Below are 22,113 nucleotides of genomic sequence, written 5' to 3' on the forward strand. Positions count from 1 at the left end.
GGCAGGTGGTTCTGGGTAATTGTATTAAATATGATTGTGTTAAAGAGAACGTGATTGAAACACACCAAACCTGAGGCGACTATTATTACAATCCAGACGTTGTGATTGGTTCCAGCGGCTCAGAGCTCTAATGAAGCTGCTGTGAACCGCACACACATAAAACACACTGAGCACAGAGGATGAGAGGAACAGCTGATTTCTGGATCAGGTCCCAGTCCTGATGAGAGATTAATAAATATGAACAATGAAGAACCACCTGGAGCAGAAAGAGAGATGACTTCAATGTTTCTGGGTGAATTCAGAACATATTAAACATTGAAGTTCCCATATTATTAACATAATTATTAATTATATTGAATAAATACAACAACACTAACACATATATGCACACATGCATAACGATGAGTCATATGTCCTGAAGAAGTCTTTCAGATGAGAGGTGAAGTCGGGTTGTCTTTGGGTAACCCTGACACACATCACTCCCTGGAGGACGATGAGTCTTCATGGACTTGTCTGCTTCCCTTCAGACTGATAATAACACTCGGTCCCTGCAGGCGTTGCAAATGTGCAGCAGCGGTTCCACCAGACCCGCATTAAAAAGTCACATAAAAACATGGTTTATATAATAGAGGTGGGTTTATTTTTTACAGCTAAGCAATTTGTAGAAATGAGTCAAAGTGATTTCTGATGGTTCACATTCATCTTGCCCATAAAAATGTTACACAAGCCTCAACACTTCTCTCCCGGTTAAATCATCAGTCATATAGAAATCAGTTAGGAAACATCCAGTTCTTTGATAAAACGTCAAAGATACAAGGCTGTGCACATTAGAGCTCAACATAAACTCCCAAGGTGCATTTCAGTCAGAAAGTTTTGGTGTTGAGTTTAAAAGTTCTGTTCTGTTCTGCTATTGGTCCATGAAACCAAATAATTACTACGTTGAGAAGTCCGACAAACACGATCCCCAGCGTAAATTAACTCTCTTTTAAATTCAGCAACTATACGGCAACGTATTTTGTTCTCCAACATTAACACGAAGGGTTTTAAATTCACTGTTTCTACTCGTTTCCATGGCAACAGCGTCAGAGGCTCATGAATACTGCTGACTCATCTGCCATCCCAAAAAAGTGTGGGCAAAACAGGATTCCTCAAACACAAAGGACAACCTTGGTAACGCTGGTGATGGCCTTGGTTTTCTGAAGTGAAACACAAAGTTTTTAAACCCCCCCCATGTTTTAATGGACTTGTTTTAAACTTGTAGAAAAAAAAGAAAAAGCTTTTATCTGAAGATCGGCATTTAAACGTGATTAATATCTCCAGACATCTCCTGACAGACATCAAATGCAGCTCCCTTAAATGAAGGAGAACACAAGTGTAATTATGCGATCAGTGATTAACAGCTGTTTACTCCCTCGGCGCTCCGCTGACACGAAGGCTGCCGAGTTATTCGTTCCGTTGTTTCAGATTTCAGAGGATTTCTTTGTGAACATTTCTGATGTTGTTTTTTTGAGGAAATATTCTTTGAAATAAAACAATAACAAAAAGTGGATCACATCACATATACTTGAGTCTCCAGGACCTCCAACATGTTTTACGCTTCTTCATTAAAAATCTCGTGGATGTTTTTTTTTTAAAGACATAAAGCAGCCGTGCTCTGAGGAAAGTGGTGCTCGACTCGCTCATTATTCCTGTTTATTTGCATGAACATCCATCAAGCTCCAAAAGTCTGAGGATCAATACAAATCAAATGATAAAAAAAATAAAAGTATCATCGGACAAGAGGAGTCTTTAATCTGGGATAAAGGCCAAGCCGTCTATTTAGAATAATCTGGACTCAAAGCCTCTTCATTTATCCATCTGCAGTCAGAGGGACGAACAGCATGAAGCAACACAGGGAGGACAGAAAGGGATTAAAGTTAGGAGATGTGCTGCTTTTCTTCTCGCTCAAAATATTTCAAATCCTAATCAAATAACAACGCTGGGCGAGCGGTGAGCCCGAATCCCTCGTACAGTCGGCGGGGAAACAGACTCGAGTCTTCAGAGACTTCTGAGGTGTGAAATTTCTGCTGAGGCCGAGTTGACTTCAAATGCTGAGGGTCAAAACTCAGTGAGGAGCAGCTGGAAACCCTGAGTAGGCCTCGCCACCACGGGTTAGAGTCCGACGGGAGGAACGTGGCCTTCAGTAAAAACTGTTACGGTGGTGAAAACACACTTCATGCACACATCGCAGCGTCGGAGGTGATGTCAGGATGCCTGTCCTGGAAACAGGTGTATTACAGGTATATCAGCATGTGGGGAGTTTTTTCTGCTGATTATAAATAATTGGTGCAGACTATATACGTGATGCTGAACTCACGTTTGGAGGATTTAAAACGGTCTTTGACCATTTGTTTTAGATATTAACACATGCTGAGGTTATGGATCTATGTTACAACCAACCATCAACCATCAGTGATGTCATCAACCATCAGTGATGTCATCAACCAGCAGTGATGTCATCATCCATCAGCGATGTCATCGTTGGTTTGTGAACGTTATGAATCCTCCAGTTCAGATTCTGTCCGTCACCATCTTTGCTAGTTCGGAGCAGTTTGGAGCAGGAAGTGACCATATTTGGACGAGCTGGGGGAGGAGCCAGATGTGGATCTGACCGATCTGATTGGAAACCTGATGATACTACGTCCCGCCCACCGATAGCTGTAACCTGACTGCACCACAGGCCTGTCAATCAATCAGACACGCCCCCAAAAACAGGTCTTCTTGAATCTTCTTTTCTAATGAATGAGGGATTATTTTCAGATGGACCTCCAGAAAACTAATAAGAAGGAGTGACTTTAGCTAACAACACCGAGATAACTGATGGACACATTTTATTCACTTTGGATTTGATGAGAGAAGTTGAATGGGAGTCTATGGAGCCGGAGGCTTTTTGGAGCCGACCTCTAGTGGCACTCGCTGGTATTGCAGCTGAAGACACTTCTGGATCAGAACCATTTTACAGACCTGAAGCAACGAACTCTTTTACAGTCTGAGGTTAGAACACATTTCCTTCCACCTTTGTTCGTATGGTTCTGGTTTTAGAGACCCAACCCTCCAATGCACACAACTTTTAATTAAAGTCCACTTTAAAGGAAACCAGTCTGATGTGTAATTTACATTTCCTGTGTCAGATGAAGTCATTTTATTTATATAACCCAGTTTTACAAATCTGCTTTAGTCTTTTGCCAGTAAAAAGTCAAAGCTAACACAAAGGGAGTCGTGTACTTTAAACCTTTGCAGCTCATGTCTCCTTCTGATTCCAGAAGCATTCACAGTAAACGTCGGCACTTTGTCTGAACGAGTGAGCAAACCTGTTCTCCACCGGGGAGTTAGCTCTGTCAACATCAGTTTGCAGGCTTCATAGCAAATTAGCTTCTCAGATGTCGCCCTTTCAGCGACTCAACACTCGCTTGCAAATGTCAGCATCAGTCAGTTGTGAACGCTGTGGCCGTTATCTGTTGACACCACACCTCATAAAATACTGTCTGCTCAGAGCTGCAGCAGCTGAAGGAGCCTTTCTGACAGATTCTAAAACCTTTTGGCCCAGAAGTCCACTTAAACGCTATTTTACATGGACTCTGATCAACAGGTCAAAAATCATTTTACCCAAACTATGAACATAACATTTGCATTTTGTGACAAATGTGTAACACAACCTGAACCTGGAATCCAACACCTTCCATTTGAGACTGAAGAAACTCTAACTGTCACTTCCTAAAAGAGCACAAACAATATCACAGAGCACATTTTCTTTGGCTTCACAAATAATAGACTGCAGACAGAAATATCAGCCGTCAGCATGTTGACAGCTTCGGTCTGAAGCTGTAATAGCGGAACATAAACGGCAACTGATATATATTATTACACTGCTGTAAACGTATCTGAGCCCAGCGGACCTACAAACAGGCTTCTATGATAACCCTTCCCACAAAATGTGTTATTAAATAAATTTTAAAAAATCGCACAAAAAGAAACTTCAGCACGGTGAAAAATTTGTTAAAGTACAGAGTTTATTATAAACATATTTATACTGCGTATATGTGTGTTTGTGCTTCTCCTGTCACATGTACCTCATAAACAATCTGTTTATTTATTCAAATTCAGTCTATTGGACTCAGGCTCCATTCAGCTCACACACTCTGACATTTTCTGTATTTGTTTGAATCACCTGCAGATTTAATAGGTTCACACCAATTTACTGTCAGAGGAGATTATATTTCATAGCTTTAATTTGGAGGCTATTTCCGAGCTCTAATGATGAAAATGAGCGCAGCTGCAGTTGATTTCGTTTAAATGCACAGTTGCTGGTTAATACCTGATGCTGGGATGAAACACATCCGTCTGTCGTACACGCAGCAGAAAACAAAAGGTGTGAACAAGTAGAAACAAACCTGAGCTGGAAGCATTTAAGGATCTTTTGAAGGCTCCTTCAGTTGGTCATTCATCGGTTCAGCTTCACTTCCATACGCTGTGTTTCCATCTCAGACAACATCTCCAGAGGTCAAACTCCCCATAAATCCTCCCCATCTTGTCTTAAAGTGACGGGTGTCTCAGGCCCAGTCACCGACTCACAAACTATGTATGATTCTCCTTCTCTGCCTCAGGCTTGCTTGTACCGCCCCAATAAATAGTTCATCACTTCACTTGCTGTTGTGTTCCAGCCGTCTATTTTCCAGCCTTTTTATGACAGACTTGGTGACATCGCTGCAGAACTTCAGCCCAAGGACGCCGTGTGACAATAAGATGAGGGAGCTGTGCTCGGCAGCTAAGTGAGTGGAGTCTGTTGCATGACTGTGTGTGTGTGTGTGTGTGTGTGTGTGTGTGTGTGTGTGTGTGCCCGTGTGTGTGCCCGTGTGTGTGTGTGTGTGTGCCCGTGTGTGTGTGTGTGTGTGTGTGTGTGTGTGTGTGTGTGTGTGCCCGTGTGCCCGTGTGTGTGTGTGTGTGTGTGTGTGTGTGTGTGTGTGTGCCCGTGTGCGTGCCCGTGTGTGTGTGTGCCCGTGTGTGTGTGTGTGTGTGCGCCCGTGTGTGTGTGTGTGTGTGTGTGTGTGTGTGTGTGTGTGTGTGCATACCCCGTTGCCGTGACAGCGTGCGATGCAGGTCTCCAGTTCGGTAAAAGGAGCATTTTGGCATCTGCGGTCTCTGCACACCTGTGGCAACACAAGCAGAAAGCTCACATACGGTGGTGAAGATTACGCTGCATGTGGACACACAGACGCTGATGGGCCTCCTGCCAGTGCCCTTGAGCTTCGGAACAACCGGCTGCCTGAGGAGACTCGGCAAGCAGCACCAGAATCTGCTTTTAAATCACTTTGTTTCAGTTTTTCCGTTTTTTTACAGTTTGTAATGACGTTCACTGACCTGCTTTTACCAAAAGGTTTGTTCTTCAACACTTTAACAATTTAGTAAACTACAGTCCAATCCGTCAGAGTTCATCACTGAGCTGTAGCTTTAATATTAGTGTCGGCATCACTACTGTATCTGCTGCTCTGCTTTCACTATTGTTAGCTGAGGAATCAATTTAGCGTTGCTGAATGTGTGACTGTGTGATTAGAAGCAGCAGCTTTGTGCATTTACTGCTGAGAAAAAAGACCCGCTCAATATGATGACTCAAAATTCACCATTCTGGATAGCAGACAATATTCTCTGCCTCCTGTTTATAATACATTACTCATGCGGCACTATTGAGTCCTTTGGGCACGCCCTGTACAAGAGCTGGAATGGAATTCAAGTGGATGGAAAGCAATATAGACACAGAGAAATAGAATCTGCGGGTGGAATGGAAGAGCGTCCTCATACCACTCTGTGCCTTTTCATTCATATGTATTGCGCATGCATAATTCACCTCATATTTTGTATGATTGCTCTGTGTTTTTGCCTGTAGGTGGGTTTACTTGGACGTTTGTGTTCCATTCTGCATCAGAGAGTCGGGAGAAGAACCTCTTTGAGTCGGTTCAAGGTGAAGGAGTCACCTGACTTCCTGCAGCTACTGATTTGTGTTTTTAGTCACTCAGCCAAACAATGAGAAGCCTGAATGTTAATAAAGCAGGACAAGGAGAGACAAAACATTTGATTAAAGATCTGTTTGACTCTCAGCTTAACAAACCCGGATTGAACTGTAGCCTCAGCTGCAGAACACGAGTCAGTGTTCAGCAACAGAACCGGAGTAACAAGATAAACCAGCAAACTGAAGCAGAGATCCTGAAGACAGGTGCTGAAACAAAGCTCTGGCCTGTGTCTGTTTGGCCAAAGATCGCTGCTTTAAATGCTTTGTGACTTCCTCTGTGGGTCCCAGAAAACACCAGACGGGCTTCATGCTGCAGTCGGACCGTCCCAGTGGAGCCGAGTGTTGGTGTTGATCTGAACACCTGCTCACGCTGTGACGACTTCACGAAAATGGTCCACATTCACATATTATAACGACCGCATTAATAAAATGCATAACTTCTGGTGGACCGGCTCGGCCCGAGGGGAACCCACCTTGCCCTCTCCACACTTGGTGCCAGTCATGACGAGGCCCGGGTCCGGCAGGTCGCCCTGGCCGTCCTGGGTGCTGTAGACGTAGGTGCCGCGGCACTTCACCTCGATGCCGCCCGTCCTGATGGTGGTGTCGATGGACACGGCGTTGGTGCCTTTGGGCTTCTTGGCAGCGCTGTGACACTGGATCTTACCGCACTTGGCGTCACTGGACCGAGACACAGGAACACAGAGTCATGGAGGAATGTGTTGGTTCCTTTAACAGCTCGGTGGAAAAAGGCTTCAAACATTATTCGGAATAAAAAAATGTGTATAGAAATAAATGGGATTATAGTATTTATAGTGGATTTATATTATTTATTTATTGCATATTAACTGTAAAATTAACAGTCCTCATTGTTTTCTGTCATGACAGGAGTTCTCACTCATTTCCTGTATTCTCTTCCTGTTCCTCCATATATTTTTCATCACGGTAATATTTTGTATTTTTGTCGGAGCAAAAAACTCCAAACAAGAAATACGGCAAAAGACACGTCGACTCAGTTGCAAAGATCTTTAAAAGATATACCGAAGAAGACGACTCCATCTGGCCTCAACGACTACCGACCGGTTGCCCTCACATCTCATGTGATGAAGGTGCTGGAGAGGCTGGTCTTGGCCCACCTCAGGCCGCTGGTGAAATCTTCTCTGGACCCTCTACAATTTGCATACCAGCCTCATGTGGGAGTGGACGACGCCATCATCTACCTGCTGCAACGAGCTCAGTCTCACCTGGATGGAACCGGTGAATCTGTGAGAATCACTTTCTTTGATTTCTCCAGTGCATTTAACACCATCCAACCACTGCTGCTGAGTGAGAAGCTGCGGGTGGTGGGGGGGTGGACACGTCCACCGTCTCCTGAATCACTGACTACCTGACAGGCAGACCACAGTTTGTCCGTCTGGGCAGTGTGCTGTCTGATACGGTGGTCAGTGGTACTGGAGCTCCTCAGGGAACTGTTCTGTCTCCTTTCTGTTCACCTTCTACACCACTGACTTCCAGAACAACTCAGAGTCAAGACATCTGCAGAAGTTCTCTGATGACTCTGCAGTGGACGATGTATAAGGGATGGACGGGAGGAGGAGTCAGTGGACGGTGTATAAGGGATGGACGGGAGGAGGAGTCAGTGGACGGTGTATAAGGGATGGACGGGAGGAGGAGTCAGTGGACGGTATGGACGGGAGGAGGAGTCAGTGGTCGGTGTATAAGGGATGGACGGGAGGAGGAGTCAGTGGACGGTGTATAAGGGATGGACGGGAGGAGGAGTCAGTGGACGGTGTATAAGGGATGGACGGGAGGAGGAGTCAGTGGACGGTGTACAAGGGATGGACGGGAGGAGGAGTCAGTGGACGGTGTATAAGGGATGGACGGGAGGAGGAGTCAGTGGACGGTATGGACGGGAGGAGGAGTCAGTGGTCGGTGTATAAGGGATGGACGGGAGGAGGAGTCAGTGGACGGTGTATAAGGGATGGACGGGAGGAGGAGTCAGTGGACGGTGTATAAGGGATGGACGGGAGGAGGAGTCAGTGGACGGTGTATAAGGGATGGACGGGAGGAGGAGTCAGTGGACGGTGTACAAGGGATGGACGGGAGGAGGAGTCAGTGGACGGTGTATAAGGGATGGACGGGAGGAGGAGTCAGTGGACGGTGTATAAGGGATGGACGGGAGGAGGAGTCAGTGGACGGTGTATAAGGGATGGACGGGAGGAGGAGTCAGTGGACGGTGTATAAGGGATGGACGGGAGGAGGAGTCAGTGGACGGTATGGACGGGAGGAGGAGTCAGTGGTCGGTGTATAAGGGATGGACGGGAGGAGGAGTCAGTGGACGGTGTATAAGGGATGGACGGGAGTAGGAGTCAGTGGTCGGTGTATAAGGGATGGACGGGAGGAGGAGTCAGTGGACGGTGTACAAGGGATGGACGGGAGGAGGAGTCAGTGGACGGTGTATAAGGGATGGACGGGAGGAGGAGTCAGTGGACGGTGTACAAGGGATGGACGGGAGGAGGAGTCAGTGGTCGGTGTACAAGGGATGGACGGGAGGAGGAGTCAGTGGTCGGTGTACAAGGGATGGACGGGAGGAGGAGTCAGTGGTCGGTGTACAAGGGATGGACGGGAGGAGGAGTCAGTGGTCGGTGTACAAGGGATGGACGGGAGGAGGAGTCAGTGGTCGGTGTATAAGGGATGGACGGGAGGAGGAGTCAGTGGTCGGTGTACAAGGGATGGACGGGAGGAGGAGTCAGTGGTCGGTGTACAAGGGATGGACGGGAGGAGGAGTCAGTGGACGGTGTATAAGGGATGGACGGGAGGAGGAGTCAGTGGTCGGTGTATAAGGGATGGACGGGAGGAGGAGTCAGTGGACGGTGTATAAGGGATGGACGGGAGGAGGAGTCAGTGGTCGGTGTATAAGGGGTGGACGGGAGGAGGAGTCAGTGGACGGTGTATAAGGGATGGACGGGAGGAGGAGTCAGTGGTCGGTGTATAAGGGGTGGACGGGAGGAGGAGTCAGTGGACGGTGTATAAGGGATGGACGGGAGGAGGAGTCAGTGGACGGTGTATAAGGGATGGACGGGAGGACGAGTACAGGGCAGTAGTGGAGGACTTTGTGGAGTGGGCTGGTAGAAATCACCTGCTCCTGAACGTGGCCAAGACCAGAGAGATGGTGGTCGACTTCAGGAGGAAGACGACGGCTCCACAACCGCTGAGAGTTCTGGGAGAGGAGGTGGACATGGTGGAGGAGTACAAGTACCTGGTGTCTCCATGACAACAGACTGAACTGGAAGACCAACATCAACGCTGTCTACAAGAAGGGGATGAGTCGACTCTTTTTCTTGAGGAAACTTCGATCCTTCAATGTGTGCAGCGAGATGTTGGAGATGTTCTACCATCTGTTGTGGCCAGTGAACTGTACTTCGCTGTGGTCTGCTGGGGGAGCAGCATTGGAGCCGGTGACACCAACAGACTTAACAAACTGGTTAAGAAGGCCGGCTCCATCATCGGCTACAAACTGGACAGTCTGGAAAAGGTGGTGGAGAGGAGGACGCTGAACAAACTATTGTCCATATTGGATAATCCTGACCACCCTCTCCACCTGCTGCAGGGACAGAGGAGGACTTTCTCCTAAAGACTCCTCCAGCTGCTGTCACAAGGACAGATACAGGAGATCATTCCTGATACAGGAGATCATTCCTGATACAGGAGATCATTCCTGATACAGGAGATCATTCCAGATACAGGAGATCATTCCTGATACAGGAGATCATTCCAGATACAGGAGATCATTCCAGATACAGGAGATCATTCCTGATATAGGAGATCATTCCAGATACAGGAGATCATTCCTGATACAGGAGATCATTCCTGATACAGGAGATCATTTCTGATACAGGAGATCATTCCTGATACAGGAGATCATTCCTGATACAGGAGATCATTTCTGATACAGGAGATCATTCCTGATACAGGAGATCATTCCAGATACAGGAGATCATTCCTGATACAGGAGATCATTCCAGATACAGGAGATCATTACTGATACAGGAGATCATTCCTGATACAGGAGATCATTTCTGATACAGGAGATCATTCCTGATACAGGAGATCATTCCTGATACAGGAGATCATTCCAGATACAGGAGATCATTCCTGCCGACCGCAATACTATACAATAACTCACCTCTGGCAAAATAATACTGTTGACTGTGTTTTTTGGTTGTTTGTATATAATATATATAGATATATACTGTACTGTATACACTGTATATACTGTGCATTTTATATTTTATATTTTATAATTTTACTGCTATTTTATTGCTTTTCTATTATTTCTATTATTATCTTATTGCTTCTGTATGCTGCTGTAGCAAAAAAAAATTCCCCTCGGGGATTAATAAAGTAACTACCTAACCTAACCTAACCTATATAATTAGTGTATCTGTTTTCCTGAGTCCTTATAATCCTTTTATCCCCCTAAAGCATGTTTTTAACGTGTTATGATGTGTCCATGTGTTTCTCACACCTTTTCTCACACTTCATGTAGTTGCCATGTTCATCTTTCCCACAGTTCCCGAAAGCGTTGCCAGCAGCGTTGACGTCCTCGAAGCAGGCGTCGTGGGCCGGTCGAGCTCCTGCAAGGACAGAAGACATCAACATGTTTCAGCCACATGATCACAGCGCTCACCACACACACACTGTGGAGCTCCTGCTTCACATATGCAATATTACATTTTAAGAGCAGCCAGGCATTCTGGGAAATGTCCTTGTTCTGTGTCAAAGCCAGAATCAGGTAAAAAGATGGATATTAATTTCATCCAGTTCAACAGTCAGAAGGGCTTCACTCACTGTGGACTTCAAACAAGAGCTTTTTTAACTCTTCATTATGTTTTACAAGCGTGTATAAAACAACTGGAACCCGTTAACACAATAACATCAACAAGTAAACAACAACATGCTCGACTCTCCCTGTAATCTTTGGTCCCTTCTGAAGTCAGCTGAGCGTGAGAACCTCTTATAATGCTCCATTTCATCCATCGTTGTTCAAAGGTCTCTGCTGCCGTCACAGTGGAGACGTTTTAATGTCTGTCAGGGTTCACTGTGATAAACCTTTACATGGAAGTGTCAGGATTTTAAACAACCAGTAGCTCCGCCCCCGAGATCTGATTGATCATATGAACACTTGGAACAAATCATCATGACATCACATCCTGCTCATCACTAGAAACATCACTCCACCTCCTCAATGGGAAAATAGAATTAGAATATAATTTCATATAATATGTAATATAATGTAGTTTCTACTTGTTATAGTTCTATTAAATGACCCATTTGGTGAAGTCGGGTCTCTTTTGGTCCTTTTTGGTCGCTCTGAGCACCCGTACCGTAACACCACGGATAGTCACGCACTTACAGTCCTAGAGGAGGCTAGCTGGACCGGTTTGGTTTGAACACATGACACGGAGCTAAAATGTTAAAAACACATGAGAACATGGATATCTTTGTTCATCAGATATCTTTGTTTATCAGATATCTTTGTTCCTCAGATATCTTTGTTCTTCAGATATCTTTGTTCTTCAGATATCTTTGTTCTTCCGATATCTTTGTTCATCAGATCTTTGTTCATCAGATATCTTTGTTCATCAGATATCTTTGTTCATCAGATATCTTTGTTCCAACCAGACTGAGCGAGCTGATCAGTTTAGTGTTTCTATGTTCTGTATTTATTCAGTTGGAACTAGAAATCCTCTCCGTTGCTGGGTGGTTGCTAAGGGTCGGACTACTTCCTGGAGTAGTAAACATTACATAAATTACAAGAGTGTACTGACGCGACTGATTGTTTTCTAGTTCCTAGTCATAGTCCATGTGTTGCCATGGAAATGGAGATCGCACTAACAAAAAGTTGTATATTTAGAGAGTGAATTGCTCCACAATATGAACACATTTAGATGATATATTTTATTTAGATGGTAACTTGTTGAATAACCGTAATATTAAACTACCAATCATGACGTTAAAGGAAACCCTCAAGCGTAATTGAACCAGATTGACTCTACAGATCCTCCAACATGGAATCTCCTCCAGAGTTTGAATTCCACCCAAAAGGTCGGTGTTTCCTTTCATGACCAAAATACATGAGTGGCGACAACAAGAGCTGCATCAGTGCATCAAGACATGAAACCCCAAACTCAGCGTTTCCTTTTGGTCAGTTTTTCTTTTACGTGAGATTTAACACATCCGACATTCATCTGTTCTGAAGACAGAACACAACACACGCAGTCAAAATGGAGTTCAGACCACAATCTGAGTTTTACAGCATTAACACCATCGTAAATAAATAAGTATTTAAAGCAATCTTTCATCTACAAAATGCACTTTTCTGTGTTGTCCTTCCTGCAGACTGAAGCATGACTCAGTGTTCTTCTCATAAAAGGCTGTTTTGTTTTTGTTTCTGGAAGAATTGTGACGTCAGCACTCTGTTGTGATCTGTAGTCTGACTGAGACATGACTCATCTGGCTGCTCTGTTTCCTGTGAACGGATGTGAAATATTTTATATTCACCATCCATCATCCATCCATCCAACCATCCATTCATCCATCCATCCATCATCCATCCATTCATCCATCCATCATCCATCCATCCATCCATCCATCCATTCATCCATCCATCCATCATCCATTCATCCATCCATCCATTCATCCATCCATCATCCATCCATCCATCCATCCATCCATCCATCCATCATCCATCCATCATCCATCCATCCATCCATCCATCCATCCATCCATCATCCATCCATCCATCCAACCATCCATTCATCCATCCATCATCCATCCATTCATCCATCCATCCATCCATCCATCCATTCATCCATCCATCATCCATCCATCCATCCATTCATCCATCATCCATCCATCCATCATCCATCCATCCATCATCCATATCAGGTTAAAGGTCCCATTATTTTTGTTTTGTTTTATCATTCAAAACGTTTGGTTGAATCAAAAATCAAAAGAAAAGATTTGTATTAAATGATGGAATAAAAAATGATGGAGGATGATTAGTTTCGTCAGCTGCTCATAAACACTGTAAACGAGAAGTGGAAGTGATTGTTGTGTTTATCTTACTGATGATTATATTTAAAAAAATATATTTTTTTTACTTTTCAAACAATGCTTGAGTAAAATATGATGAATCACATTAAAAGTCTGAATGTGTCTTTTATCTGCTGTCACATCTGAGAGGGAAACAGAACAACAACTGTGATGCCTGTTTGTTTTGACATACGAGTCTCAGCTTTTATTATTTATCATATTAATGAACTCTAACTGATGTTAGAAATTAATTTCAAACACGAGTTTCCGATGATTTAAATCCTAAACTAGAAGCTCTGACATTTAAAAGCTCTTCTGGTGAATCTCTCAGCTCTGAGCTTCAAACCCAGATTTAACACAACATCTGTATGACTGACAGGAGGTAAAGTGTAGTGTGTAGCGTGTGTGTGTCGTGTGTAGTGTGTGTAGTGTGTAGTGTGTAGCGTGTAGTGCGTGTAGCGTGTAGTGTGTAGTGTGTAGCGTGTAGTGCGTGTAGTGTGTGTAGTGTGTGTAGTGTGTAGTGTGTGTAGCGTGCAGTGTGTGTAGTGTGTGTAGCGTGTGTAGCGTGTAGTGTGTGTAGTGTGTGTAGTGTGTGTAGCGTGTGTAGTGTGTGTAGTGTGTGTAGCGTGTAGTGTGTGTAGTGGGTGGTGTGTGTATTGTGTAGTGTGTGTAGTGTGTAGTGTGTAGCGTGTAGTGCGTGTAGCGTGTAGCGTGTAGTGTGTAGCGTGTAGTGCGTGTAGTGTGTGTAGTGTGTAGTGTGTAGCGTGTAGTGCGTGTAGCGTGTAGTGTGTAGTGTGTAGCGTGTAGTGTGTGTAGTGTGTAGTGTGTAGTGCGTGTAGTGTGTCGTGTGTAGTGTGTAGCGTGTAGTGCGTGTAGTGTGTAGTGTGTGTAGTGTGTAGTGTGTAGTGTGTGTAGTGTGTAGTGTGTAGTGTGTAGCGTGTAGTGTGTGTAGTGTGTAGTGTGTAGCGTGTAGTGTGTAGCGTGTAGTGTGTGTAGTGTGTAGTGTGTAGCGTGTAGTGTGTAGTGTGTAGCGTGTAGTGCGTGTAGCGTGTAGTGTGTAGTGTGTGTAGTGTGTAGTGTGTAGTGCGTGTAGTGTGTAGTGTGTAGTGTGTAGCGTGTAGTGTGTGTAGTGTGTAGCGTGTAGTGTGTGTAGTGTGTAGTGTGTAGCGTGTAGTGCGTGTAGTGTGTAGTGTGTAGTGTGTAGTGTGTAGCGTGTAGTGTGTGTAGTGTGTAGTGTGTAGTGTGTAGCGTGTAGTGTGTGTAGTGTGTAGTGTGTAGCGTGTAGTGTGTAGTGTGTAGTGTGTAGCGTGTAGTGCGTGTAGTGTGTAGTGTGTAGTGTGTAGTGTGTAGCGTGTAGTGTGTAGTGTGTAGTGTGTAGCGTGTAGTGTGTGTAGTGTGTAGTGTGTAGTGTGTAGCGTGTAGTGTGTGTAGTGTGTAGTGTGTAGCGTGTAGTGTGTAGTGCGTGTAGTGTGTAGTGTGTAGTGTGTAGTGTGTAGTGTGTAGTGTGTAGCGTGTAGTGCGTGTAGCGTGTAGCGTGTAGCGTGTGCAGCAGGAGGTTCCTCACCGTATCCCCAGAGCTGCAGACACTGCTGCTCGTGGGTGAGACACATGCCGTTGTAGCAGTAGGCCAGCTGGTGCTGGCAGGACGACCCGTCCAGCAGGTAGACGTTGGGGGGGCAGTAGGGCGAGGCCCCGGTGCAGTACTCCGGCAGGTCGCAGGTCCCCGCCGGGCCCCGGCACATGGTACCGGCCCGCTTCAGCTGCCACACAGGAAACACGTGGTGAGGGAGGAGAGCAGCTCCACGAACTAAACTCCTCCGTAGAGGTCAAATGAGGATTTCTAGCTTTTTATAAGTGAAGTCGGTTTAAATCGTTTATTATTTGATCAGATGGTGAATTTAACTGCAGAATATTCCCAACATTTATGAATTATAACGGCACCATTAAAAGCCTGTGACACCACCATGTCTATTATATCGTTATGGAGAGCAGAAGGTGGTCAAACTGATCATTTCTACATTCAGCATAAGAAGCTCTATATGAACATTAGATTACATTCAGACTGAGGAATAAAACAGCTGTTTTATTAAACTGAGTGAGGTCAGAGGTCGTTTCACTTCTACAAACTCAGATTCATTTCAGCTGCAGAGAAAAATATGACTTCAATTTTTTAAACGTCTACAGTATTAAACTTTACAATTATAGGTATCTCAATAAAATATTTTACTGAACTTAAACCAATTTAAAGCTGCACATCAGATTTTAATGGGACTAGAACAGACTCAAACTTTTACTTTTACATTCTCATCTTACATCCAACAACATTAACATTCATTTGTAGTTGTGGATTTTAGAAATAAAGGATCTCTGGTATAATTTCATTAAAGCTACCCTAAATACATTTTTGAATATGGTCTTATAAAGTTATTACGTAAAGTATTTCCTGTTTGGTGCTGAGCAGGTGGTCAAAACAACAAGTTAGATAAGGCTCAACAGAATGTCCAATCATCACAGAATCATGTCAGCTGTTGTTTATATCCAAAACATCTCAATTACAAAAGACTGTTAGAAAAATATATCAGTGGATTAAAAGATGAAAAATATGGTGGAAAGTGTGAAAGATAAGAAATACAACCTGAGAAGTGCAACATCTTTGTAATAACTATGATATTATCGATAAATGATTTTGATAAATGATTTTGATATTGATAAATGCTGTCGAGACAGAAGAAATAACTTCTGTGTTTAACTTCCTGCTGTCTTCACTCTTTAGTGTCCTCTGTCAGGTGAAAGCATCTTTACAGGTGTGTGTTACAGTGTGTGTGTGTGTGTGTGTGTGTGTGTGTGTGTGTGTGTGTGTGTCTTACCTTACAGCCCTCACAGCACACTCCATGGGCGCACTCAGCCTCCTCTTTCAAGGTGCAATTATTGGCATTGCAGCAGTCATTGGTGCATTCCTGTAAACGGTCACATGACACACACACACACACACACACCCATCAGACAGGACAGCTGCAGACACGTGACGACATCTCCAGATGTTCAGAGATGGAAGATGTGACCTCTCTGCTGCCTCTCCCGTCGCCATGGCGCCCTGAACGGGACGGCGGTTACGCTCAGAACAAATGTGGGAGTCGACTAACGCAAAAAGGAAAAAAAGCCAATTACAGGAGCAGGAGAGAAGAAAGAGGGGATTATGGGTAAACAGAAAGAGATAAGTTGTTTGTGACGTTCATGTGTAGAAAGAGTCTCGTTCAACACATCGTCTGTTTACATGTTCGATACGAACAGAAAGTCAAATGTTCAGGGCTGTAAAATGTTGAGCGGAGTGGAACTTCAAGGACTGCGTTCAGTTTCCAGCCGCCACGTGTTTGTGAAGGTGAGCTCGTTAGGCAGCTCGTCTCATTAGTGATGCTAAGAGGTGGTGTCCTGTCAGCCGGCTGTCAGCGCCGTCCTAACAAACAGCCGCCGCTGCTGTCACACACCAATTTGTTTCCTCTGTTTCAATTTGCTCTGATGCTGCAACCAAAAGACGCTTTATTTAACCTCTGGCTTCATTGAGTGGAAACACTTCATCCCAATCTGAGGAAACTTCCAGCGATCTTTCATCTTTCAGAGCACATGAAGGTGGAAACGGGAGGAGTCCAATCAGCTGATGTTCATGGAAATAATACTGCACATAGATCACACTTCGTATTCTAATATTCCACTTCATACTGGAACTGTTACTTCTCTCCTCTTTTATATAACTTCACTATCACAGGTCTGTCTGTTGATTCAGACGTTTACGTTCCTGTTGAAAAACTGTTTAAATCATTTATGTTGAGTCCACCAGATTCAGACGCCTTTACATATCGAAGAGATTAAGAGATCATTTTATCATCATATGCACCGTTTCATGATTTTCTTACTTTGCTGGTCCCCAATAACATAAACCAAAAAAATGTAATGTAAATATTCACAAAACCTGAAAGAAATTTCAAAGAATAAAAATAGAAATCATTAAATAGAATACAAATATTAGAAGTACAAGAAATAAAAAATGTGCAGTATTGTGAATGAAGCAACAGAGAGCAGCTCGACTGTTGGTCATAAAGGACTCAACCTTCAGTCACCATGACGACAACATGGCAGCTAAATCTGCTGAAGACGACTGTGACACAACTGAAAGCTCCACAACTACAGGAGGAAGATGATTTGGTCAAGAGGCAGATTTTCTCTTCAGTTTAGGACGATGTGAAACTCAGATGACAGAGTTGAGGTTTTATGTTGTATGATGGCGTCTGCAGGCTGAATCCAGCCGACCACATGAAAACAAATGAGAATCAAACACTGTGAAGTGCAGAAAAAAACACGTTCTTGAGAAATAATGTGTCAGTGGAGTTCATTTGCATTTGAAAGGCGTCTTTCATGTGTTCAAATAAATACGAACGTGCTCACATCAGGTTCTCCGCAGTCACACTCCTCTCCGTCCTCCACGAAGCCGTTGCCGCACTTCTTGCCCCCCACCAGGTCCTTCATGTTGGGCATGTTGTACAGACACATGCCCCCCCCCTTCTGGAAGTAGCTGTCCAGGTCGCGTTTACTGCAGCGACTGAAGACTCGAGGGAACGGGTGCCTGGAAGGGACATTTGACCGTTCGTTCATTTATTAGTCTACAACAGAAACCGCAACTATTTTAGTCAGTTTTTACAATTTTGTGATATTTTGTAGAAAAAAACAAATGAATCAAGAAAATAATATGTTGATTTATAACAAAATATTTGGAGATTGTTCTTTTCTTGCTTTGCTGCAACATACAAAGACTCACTACAAGGACTTCATTCTGTTTCTTTGTCATTCTGTAAAGAATAATGTGTGAAATACAACAATCAATAAAAACTGTTGATTTAAACATGTATGAAGTTTATCATTTTAGGAGAGAAGTTGGTGTTTTTTTAATATTTGAAATCTAAACTGTCAGGTGACAGGAGGAGTTCTTCAGGCAGCTGCATTAATATGGAACCTATTTCCCCTTGAAGCTGATGGATTTGTTATTTATGCGTCGAGCTGCTCGGCGTCTCCGAGCTGCAGCGCGACGCCGGCGGCTCACCCGGTGGCAGCAGCCATCACGCAGCCTCCCTGCTCGGCCGTGGCCTCCACGCAGCAGCCGTCGTGGTCGTGGCTCATGCCGAAGTTGTGGCCGATCTCGTGGGCCATGGTGGCGGCGGCGCCGATGGACAGATCGGAGTGGTCCTGAGGGAGCGGATCGGAGGAAGCTGTCGTTAATGAGATGCAGAGAAATCTGACAAGATACAAACTGACAGGTACGAGTGTGTCGCTGCAAACGTGAGAGACTCGCTTCAACCAGACACGAGATGTCGTTTGGAGGAACGACTTTACTTTAAAGAAACTTTCAACAGGCTTTTATATCATTTAAAATAGGAATCAGATCTTTATTCAAAACATATCTGTTGCAGGTTTGCAGGATTTCCCTCTCGTGAAGTATAAACAGCAATTTTCAGTTTTCTCCACCTGTTTAAAAAAATACTGGACTTTCAGCTTTCTACTAGAACACCTGCTTTATGACATAACGGTCTTATTCCAACAATATTACAGCATAAAAATAATGAATCACTGGTCGAAGTCCTCTCAGCTGCGTGAAACCTTTAAGTCTGATTTGACTTCAAACATGGAGGAGTGAGAACCCCTGAAGAAGAAGCAGCGACGCCGTGGACTCCTCTGATCCTGAACTCTCCTTCACTCTCAGCTCTGCAGAATAAAAGCTGTCGTCTGATGTGAGCTGATGTTGTGCAGTGAAACCCGTCACAGGCGGTTTACTGAGGATCTGAACCTCTGAGGGAACAGCTGCGCGAGTCTGGATTCTGCTAGCAGCTAATCAAGCTCGGAGAAGCTATCGATCTCTGTGACCACCAGTGAAAGTGGAACAAGCTGCTGCAGAGGATCCACCAGGACCGACGGGCTGCAGGTACCACACCTTCTCCACGCCAACCTCTACAACAGGTCGGGAAATACGCTGCACAAAGTCTTTTCAATAGAAACTTCTTCCTTTTCCAGATTCTGCTGATCTGAAGCATGTAAAGTGTCTTTTCTCCACGAAGAGTCAGAAGTTATTCTGACGTACTGTGAAAATCACAGGAAACAGGAAAAGAAAACATAAGAGAGGAAGAAGAGAGGAAGGGGGGAGGAAGAGGAGAAGAAGAGGAGAGGAAGACGGGAGGAGAAATGTGCTCCACGTACCACATTGATGCCTCCAGAGTTCTCTAGGCTGCACATCCCCTCCAGTGGAGCCATCCCAATCGTTGTCCCCTTGAAAATCACACCACTAACACACACACACACACACACACACACACACACACACACACACACAGACACACACACAGTAAAAATCACTTGACCTTAATGTCCTCCGTTGACTCCAGCGGCTCCACAGTGGATGCACACTGATTGCAGATGGAACAGCAGACATGAGACGACTGGCAGATGTGGAGGAGAAGCTCCGCCCACCTGTCATCAGCTCGTCTCCAAAAACAGAACCGGGCCGGTGGTATCAGAACAACTAATTACAGAACGCAGAGCATCAGGGGCCGACAGTTTACTGTTCATGGCTGTGTGTGTGTGTGTGTGTGTGTGTGTGTGTGTGTGTGAGGCTGTGAGTTAATCAGCTGATCATGGGGAGCAGGAACCTCCTGCTGAGAGGCTGCAGGTTGTGAGTCCTCTGATTGGTTCCTGCTGAGCTGGATGTGTGAGGAAGGTGAGTTCTTGAGTTCAGACACCTTCAGAGCTCCAGACGGACGTTCTGCTGAACGTCGTACGATTAATATGAACAAAACACCGACACGTCATCAGATGAATACGGAGAGACGGCAGTGGGAGTTGAATAAAAGTCCTTTTGCCTTTTTGCTCTGTTGTTGGTCTCCACCACCTCCTGAGAAAAACATCATCACGCTGTCTGAGGAAGATCAGCTTTAGTTTTTATATCCGGCAGCACGACGGCTCCGGATCACTCGACACCGACTCCACAAGTTCAGCTGTTTTTACAGTTTTTACACCTCCAGCTGAAACTTTCAGAGACGGGACGATCCTCCGTTCAACGTGTCCCACAACTCAGCGTCCAACCTCCAACACAACAACACTTATTCTTCGTCTTGTTACGTACGTGAGCAGCTGAGCGTTGTCGTGCTTCTTGCGTGACTTCAGTTTCTGCCTCCACTGTAGAAACGACCACAAGGTGGCGTTAGGCTCCTCGGTGATGATGCACTGATCTCTGTCGGTCCAAACCTCCAGACCAATCAGAGGGACGCGGATGTTCAGAGCCCTGTAGAACTACACACACACACACACACACACACACACACACACACAACCAACCACACACACACACACACACACACACACACACACACACACACACACACACACACACACACACACACAACCAACCACACACACACACACACACACACACACACACACAACCAACCACACACACAACCAACCACACACACACACACACACACACACACACACACACAACCAACCACACACACACACACACACACACACACACGGAGCGCACACACACACGTAGCACACACACAACCACACACGCACACACACACACACACACACACACACACACACACAGAACACAGTCTGCTCAGACATTTCCTTCGATATTGATTAAATCCTGATGATCAGATATCGGTGTTCATCTTTGTTTATGTTTCTGGAACACAGCAGATGAGTGATGGATGACAGGAGGATGAGTGACGAGTGAGTGACAGTTTGTCTGAGCGTGTTGGATGCAGGTGAACCCATCAGACTCACCTTATCCACGTAGTTGGCGATCTCCATGATGCGAGTCTTGGTCCTGTCGTAGTCTTTGTTCTGCCGTTTGAACTGTAGGACGAAGACAGGAGGACGTTCGGAGGTCAGGATAAATACCTTCAGGTCTAGATACAGAAACTAATGAGCCATTAAAAACAAAAGCAGAAGCCAACTGCTCCGTCATCATAGCAGCGACTGCAGCATGTTCCATTACCATGGCATTAATGGACCTTTATGAAGATATAACATCTCTACTGTCTATTTAAAAGCCGTTCCAGCCTTTGCATTGTAAATCTGCTCCCTCAAAGCAGACAAATCCTTCTGGCTGGTCTCCACATGACGAGGATGTCTGTATGAAAGAGCTCCATTAGCTCCATTAGCTTTATTAGCTTCACTAGCTCCATTAGCTCTATTAGCTTTATTAGCTCCATTAGCTTTATTAGCTTCACTAGCTCCATTAGCTTCACTAGCTCCATTAGCTCTATTAGCTTTATTATCTTTATTAGCTCCATTAGCTTTATTAGCTCCACTATCTTTATTATCTTTATTAGCTCCATTATCTTTATTATCTTTATTAGCTCCATTAGCTTTATTAGCTCCATTAGCTTTATTAGCTCCATTAGCTTTATTAGCTTCACTAGCTCCATTAGCTTTATTAGCTTTATTAGCTCCATTATCTTTAATATCTTTATTAGCTCCATTAGCTTTATTAGCTCCATTAGCTTTATTATTTACTTTCTCTAAAAGGTTCCTCCAGCTCCGCTGTCACAAGGGCAGATACTGGAGATCATTCCTGATACAGGAGATCATTCCAGATACAGGAGATCATTCCAGATACAGGAGATCATTCCTGATACAGGAGATCATTCCAGATACAAGAGATCATTCCAGATACGGGAGATCATTCCAGATACGGGAGATCATTCCAGATACAGGAGATCATTCCTGATACAGGAGATCATTCCAGATACAAGAGATCATTCCAGATACAAGAGATCATTCCAGATACGGGAGATCATTCCAGATACAGGAGATCATTCCAGATACAGGAGATCATTACTGATACAGGAGATCATTCCTGATACAGGAGATCATTCCAGATACAGGAGATCATTCCAGATACAGGAGATCATTCCTGATAC

The 22,113-nt window shown here is 44.6% G+C and overlaps 1 protein-coding gene across 1 annotated transcript in view; it reads right to left on the minus strand.

Moving 5' to 3' along the window:
• adam19a (ADAM metallopeptidase domain 19a) overlaps positions 1–22,113 on the minus strand; it is a 100,021-nt gene that overhangs the window by 7,234 nt on the left and 70,674 nt on the right. Inside the window, exons 8-17 of the mRNA XM_069177879.1 lie at positions 20,972–21,043; positions 20,301–20,467; positions 19,379–19,463; positions 18,231–18,373; positions 17,579–17,756; positions 16,006–16,095; positions 14,703–14,898; positions 10,569–10,677; positions 6,517–6,721; positions 5,109–5,186 (exon numbers count right to left, since the gene is read on the minus strand). Coding sequence (XP_069033980.1) covers positions 5,109–5,186; positions 6,517–6,721; positions 10,569–10,677; positions 14,703–14,898; positions 16,006–16,095; positions 17,579–17,756; positions 18,231–18,373; positions 19,379–19,463; positions 20,301–20,467; positions 20,972–21,043 — 1,323 coding nt within the window. The remainder of the gene's footprint in view (positions 1–5,108; positions 5,187–6,516; positions 6,722–10,568; positions 10,678–14,702; positions 14,899–16,005; positions 16,096–17,578; positions 17,757–18,230; positions 18,374–19,378; positions 19,464–20,300; positions 20,468–20,971; positions 21,044–22,113) is intronic.

This window comes from Embiotoca jacksoni, unplaced genomic scaffold (genome assembly GCF_022577435.1).
Source record: "Embiotoca jacksoni isolate LCO1_2020_lvr unplaced genomic scaffold, fEmbJac1.0.p SCAF_78, whole genome shotgun sequence".
NCBI classification, from domain to species: Eukaryota; Metazoa; Chordata; class Actinopteri; family Embiotocidae; genus Embiotoca; species Embiotoca jacksoni.